This window comes from Mustelus asterias, chromosome 4 (genome assembly GCF_964213995.1).
Source record: "Mustelus asterias chromosome 4, sMusAst1.hap1.1, whole genome shotgun sequence".
Taxonomy (NCBI): domain Eukaryota; kingdom Metazoa; phylum Chordata; class Chondrichthyes; order Carcharhiniformes; family Triakidae; genus Mustelus; species Mustelus asterias.
The window spans coordinates 3,560,302-3,566,699 of NC_135804.1; the positions used below are offsets into that span (position 1 = coordinate 3,560,302).

The following is a 6,398-nucleotide window of genomic DNA, read 5'->3' on the forward strand; positions in this document are numbered from 1 at the left end:
AGACTTAATTATTCTTGTATCCCAGACATAGGGTGGAGTAGGAGAGATTGTTTCCCTTGGTCAGGGAATCTAGGACACAGGGACACAGTCTCAGGACTAGGAGCTGGCCATTTAGGACTGAGAGGAGGGAACATTTCTTCACTCAAAGGGTTGTGAATCTTTGAAATTCTCTACCCCAGAGCATTGTAGATGCTCCATTGTTGAATAAATTCAAGCCGAGACAGAGATTTTTGATCTCTCGGGGAATTAAGGGATATGGGGAGCGAGCGAGGAAATGGAGTTAGGGCAGCCATGATCGTATTGAGTGGCGGAGCAGGCTCAGGGGTCAACTCCTGCTCCTATTTCTTACGTCCTTCTTACAGCAATGAGATGAACTAATATTTTTTTCAAGGTGACTTGGTTGAGTGATAAACAATGGCTCTGACACTTCCAGGGGCACTGTGAAGCATTTAATGTCCACCATAGAGGCTTGATTTAACAATGCAAAGCCAACACATTCACCTCAGACAGTGCAGCATTCTCTCAGTACTGGCATTGGGCGCATCAGCTTGGATTTTGTGCTCAAGTCTCTAGGTTGGGATTTAAAACCTCTGACTCACCAACAGATCCAAATACTGAACAACCATCTGAATTGTTTCAACTTCAAACTGAAGGTCCAAGGGACCTTTGGTGTTTGTTGGCTTACTCACCCATTAGTCAATGAAACGTTAATGCTGCCACTGCACCATTCGTTACCATCAGGTTTGAGAACATAATCCAGGCTGACATTCCCAGTGAAGTACTCACTGATTATCAGAGGAGCCATCCGCACGGTAGCACAGTGGTGAGCACTGCTGCTTCACAGCTCCAGGGACCTGGGTTCGATTCCCGGCTTGGGTCACTGTCTGTGTGGAGTTTGCACATTCTCCTCGTGTCTGCGTGGGTTTCCTCCGGGTGCTCCGGTTTCCTCCCACAGTCCAAAGATGTGCGGGTTAGGTTGATTGGCCATGCTAAAATTGCCCCTTAAGTGTCCTGAGATGCGTAGGTTAGAGGGATTAGTAGGGTGGGATATGAGGGTAGGGCCTGGGTGGGATTGTGGTCGGTGCAGACTCGATGTGCCGAATGGACTCTTTCTGTTCTGTAGGGTTTCTATTTCTATGATTACACCAAATGCCCTGTCTACCTTCTCTAAAAGACCCCATGCAGGATGGGGGATTTTACCCCAGTGTTCTGGTCCAAATTAATGCCTCAACCGTCATCACCAAATAAAGTAATCTGGTCACCATCATGTTCGTGGGAACTTGGCTGCCTCATTTCCTTGCATTACAATTTTAAAATATTGTGCTGGGGTGTCCTGAAGTTATGACAGTTACTGTCGAGACGCAAGTTAGGTCGGTCTTTAGGCAATGGCATCAACTAGATGTTTGTCTGGGGGTCTCTGGAAGTGGCCCACACCCCTCCCCCCTTTGCAGGAGTTCCACATTTGTCAGTATTTACAGGAAGTTTGTTGGCACACACACAGGTTACAGCCACAAACATTCGTGGAATAGGGATGTTAGTCTGTGATGCCGTCACAACCAAAGAGAAACAGGAGCAGAAATCAAACTAGTTAAATATAGGTCATCCAGTTCCCTACTGTATTTCATCAACCTTATTATCAGTCTACACACAATACCCACTGCAGAAATACAGCAAGATTAATCTCATCTGCTTGGTGTAAAAGGTACAGTGACACAGTTTTTAAAAAAGAGCAGAAGAGTTTCTGCAGGCCAATATTTCAGTGAAAGAACAGATTCTCTGGTTATTAGCACATTGCTTGTGGGATCTTGCTGTGTGCAAATTGGCTGCTGCTTTTCCTACATTAAGACAGCGACCAGGCTGGAAAAACATTTAATTGGCTGTAAAGGTCTTTAGGATGTCCCGAGGTTATGGATGCTGCAAGCTTCTTCTTTAATGTAGGAACATTCTGATGCCCTCGCCTCAGCCCCCTCCTGTCCTCGCCCCCCCCCCCCCCCCTGCCCTCGGCCTCACACCGTTGCTCACCTGTCTTATCATCGCAGTCCTCGAACTCCACCATGACCGAATGGCCATTGTTGCAGATGGACAGTGAGGTACAGGCACTGTAGGATATGGAGATTGGCACAAGGTTGGCATCGTAGACTGCCTGAGCAGGCACAATGTCGATTGGTGATTGCCGATCTCCCTCTGCGAATGGGAATTGCTTGTGCCAGTTCAAGGGACCTGGAAGAGAAAACAGAATTCAGAGAGATGGAAGGGAGCCATTCAACCCTCCATGCCTGTGCTGGCTCTTGGAACACACTGCCCAATTAGCACTGACAAGGAGCTATCCTGACTTTCTCTGCAGGTGCTCTCAAATCGGACTGGCTGAGATTTTCCGGCATTTTCTGGGTTTTTTTTCCGGATTCCAGCATCCACAGTATTTTGCTTTTATCCAATTGATCTTGCTCTTTCTCCTTAAGCCCTGAAATATTTTCTTTTCCAAGTTTATTTCCTTCCCCCGTGGCCTTTTCTGTGAATTACATTCAGAGCCCAATTTGACCATAGATAAAAATAAAATACTGCAGGTCAGGTGGGGAGGGTCTCTAAGTGACTCTTAATGGATGCTATTAGCACCATTCTCAGCCTTTATCACCACCATTTACATTCCCTTTTTGTCAATGACATCTTGGTTAATTACATCCCCCCCCCGCCCCCCCCCCATCACCCTGACAGTAAAAATCTTGTCCTATTTTCTTTGTCCTTAGCTCTGACGAAGGGTCACCCATACTCGAAACGTTGGCTCTATTCTCTCACTGCTGAGATTTTCCAGCATTTTCTGTTTTATATCCCAATTTGACCATGGCAGGGGGGAAACCTGTGCCGCAGTCCAGTGGCACCCAGTTCTGAGCACTGATTAGCCGTGTCCAATTAGTCTCAGTGCATTACATCTTTCCTTGAAATGTTCGTTTCGAATATTTCTCCAATTGCCTTTTGAAAGTTCCGGCTGAATCTGCTTCTTCCACTGCCCTTGTTAGCAGCACCTTCCAGCTCGCATTAAAAATCTGATCTCCCCTCTGGCTGGCTTTGCTAATGATTTTAAAATGTGTCCCCTTCTGGTTACTGACCATTCTGCCAGCACAAACCCTTTCTGCTTATTTATTTTTATAACCAGCTGGTACCTTTCAGACTAACTGCAGCCAAGCCCACACACAGCAAGGTTCGAATGTACCTGAGAAACAGGGGATCGTTCATCAGACCCAAATACAATTAAACACAATCAAACTTCCAATACTACAATCCCAGTCCTTCAATTTCAGGTGTTCAGTTTGCTGTATTTAAGTAAAGGACAATGTAGCAAGAGATTTGATCAATCTGCTATGCAGAATGTATCCAGATACATTAACTGTGTCACTTCCATTTAGCCACTGCGGCAAGGTGCTATTTCACAAGAGTTGAGAGATTCGAATGAAAATAATTTTTTTTAAAAACAACTGCTCACCATCCTCATGTCCGTAACCCCAGCAGTTCTGTCCACTCATTGTCAGCTGGTGTTGGTGGGTTTGGGTGAGAGGGTCCTGTCCAAGGTGTCTGTGCCTCTCACCTGCCCGGTCATTGATTTGAGAGGAGAGGGAGGGGAGGAGGCAGGCAGAGCGTGAGGAGCGCAGCCCTTTCCCTGTGAAGGTGAAGCTAGTCTGCAGCTTGCACAGCTCATCAGCGCCTCTTCCCGATGCTGTTTGGCCCCGCTCTCCGCCGCTGTCAATCAGCCCGTGTCCCGGGGAGGAGCGACGGGGGCTGCCGGCTCGGGATTGGGACACATCCTCCCCCAGGACAGTCCTGCCCGCAATTGGGGAAACTTGCTCCGAGAATGAAGCAGCGTTAGCCAGGCTGGGGGGGGGGGGGGGGGGAATAGACACAGGGACACAATCTCCAAACCCATTCTCTTACAAGGTGTCGTTAGCAATCAGCTCCATCTCAACAGCCAGGGCTAAAATTAGCAAAAATATGTTTCAATATTTCTGAACACAATCACGTGTGACTGCTTAACATCCTCTCCACGCACCATCTGAATAGCTACTTTCCTGAGAAAACAAATGCTAAAAATCACTTAATTTTAAAAATCTTTATATATATGTGTAGAAAGTCAGAAATGTGTATATGTGTAGAAATAGAAACTCAGGGTCCATCCCCTGCTCCCAGTCACCAGCTTGCTGTCTGTCTGTAAATTTCGGCACATTTTTGTGTAAATTAGACACAATTTATTCCACATGTATTTTTTAAGCGCGGGTATTGAATGGGAACAGCCTCTGGTTTCATGTTTAGTAAGCAGAACACGCAGAAACTGCAGTTATTGGAGAGCAAGAGAGAATTGCTCCGCTCCTTAACCCCTTCACCTCCGACTCTGAAGGAAGTTTATCCGTTTTTTAATGAAAGGTTTGTTGGGAAGAAAAGGGGACAATGGCAGCTCGGATACGGAATGGGCGGAGAGACAGCAGAGTCATCATGGTGAAGGTGTAAGGACCTCGAGGAGGCTTGTGAGATTGGCCTCTTGGAGTATGAGATCCTTGATTGAGGTAATGATTGTCTGCCCTGGGGATGGGGTGAGGGCGGGGTGGGGAGGCAGAGGACCTCCTCATGAACCTGCTCTTGGGCCTGGAAAAACTTGCCATCTACAAGTCCAGGCAGCGGGCGACCGAGGGTGTCGTTGGACCTGACTGTCTGCCCCTTACTGCGGCTATATTCACGGCCAGGTGACCCTGGAGAGGGAGCATGCGGTGTCCGAGGGCACTGTTGACACCTTCTATGCCCGCTGGGCACCGCGGGGACTGGGGTGCATTATCGACCCCTATAATCACATTTTGATTCAATGTTTTAAGTTTCCTTTCCACTTTGTCTTGTGTTCCGGGCAGTTCCTCTCCTTCTGGGCGCTGCCCCTTTTAATTTTTCCCTCCGTTCATTTGATTTAGTTTATTTAGTTGGTCTAAAAGAGTGGTAACGATTGCCTGCCCAATCAGGGAGTCTCACCTGTGTGGATATTGAGGAGTGTCAGGGCTGCTGACACTCCAGATTCTGACTGTGTACCTGAAGAATTCTTAGGAGTGGAAGTAAGTTTGTAAATAAAGGGAATCTGGTGAAGGGCACCAGTCTCTGAGGAGTTATTTCAGAAGGGGAGTTATTTCAGAAGGAGAGTTTGACAGACTGCAGGATATTTTACACTGGGCTTCACCACAGCTGGCTGCTAGCGCCCCTGCTTTTCTTCATCCATACTAATAAGCCAGCCTTGGATGTACAGCTGAGCACAATTTCCAGATGTTTCAGATAATAAAAAGCTTGGGAAGTATTGTGACCTCCAGGACAGGTAGAATGGGCGGCAGGTGACAGATGAAACTTCAAGCAGAGAGTAAGAAATAGGAGCTGGGTAGACCACATGCCCACTGCCCCCCACCCCACAGCTTTGCCATTCTGGCTCTATCATGGCTGATCTTGGGCATCTCTCCATTCTCTTGCCCGATCCCCGTTTCCCTTGGAGATCAAAACTTCCCAGCCTTAAATGTAAACAATGACTGACCATCCACAACCCTCTGAGGTAGAGAATTCTAAATATTCACAACCTTCTGACTGAAGAAGTCTCCAAATTTCAGTCCTAAATGACCGTCCCCATATCCTGACTCTGCGCCCTCCTATTTTAGATTCTTAGGGTACCTCTCAGGCTCTACCCTGTCAAACCCCTTCTTGTTGTTTCAATGAAATCACCTCTCATTCTAAATTCCAGAGAGTGTAAACACAATTAATCAAGACAACCCTCCCAACCCAGGGACCAATCTAGTGACCTTTCCCCATACTGCCTCCAATGCAAGTATCTCCTTCCTTAGAAATGAAGACCAAAACTGCACACACGGCACGGTGGCACAGTGGTTAGCACTGCTGCTTCACAGTGCCAGGGACCTGGGTTCGATTCCCAGCTTGGGTCACTGTCTGTGTGGAGTTTGCACGTTCTCCCTGTGTCGGCATGGGTTTCCTCCGGGTGCTCTGGTTTCCTCCCACATTCTGAAAGACGTGCTTGTTAGGTGCATTGACCTGAACAGGCGCTGAACTGTGGCGACTAGGGGAATTTCACAGTAACTTCATTGCAGTGTTAGTGTAAGCCTTACTTGTGACTAATAAATAAACTTTCGGTGTGGTCTCACTAAAATCCTATACGATTGTAGCGAGACTTCTTTATTCCTGTACTCCAATCCCTTTGCAATAAAAGGCTATCGAGGTTTGCCTTCCTAATTGCTTTCTGGACCTCAATGCTAACTTGTGATCTCTGTAAGGGTACACCCAGGCCCCTCCGAACATCAACATTTACCTGTGTCATGCCTCAAACAATTTTCTGCTTTTCTATTCTTACAACCAGAGTGAATGGCCTCACACTTCCT

At 47.2% G+C, this 6,398-nt stretch overlaps 1 protein-coding gene across 2 annotated transcripts in view; it reads right to left on the reverse strand.

The window, feature by feature from the left end:
• The window catches only part of ca7 (carbonic anhydrase VII), a 43,495-nt gene extending 39,855 nt beyond the window's left edge, over window positions 1-3,640 (reverse strand). For both annotated transcript variants that reach the window (XM_078212087.1, XM_078212086.1), the window contains exons 1-2: window positions 3,479-3,640; window positions 2,023-2,220 (exon numbers count right to left, since the gene is read on the reverse strand). In XM_078212087.1, coding sequence (XP_078068213.1) covers window positions 2,023-2,220; window positions 3,479-3,518 — 238 coding nt within the window. In that variant the 5' untranslated portion in view covers window positions 3,519-3,640. The remainder of the gene's footprint in view (window positions 1-2,022; window positions 2,221-3,478) is intronic.
• Between the last annotated feature and the right edge of the window lie 2,758 nt (window positions 3,641-6,398).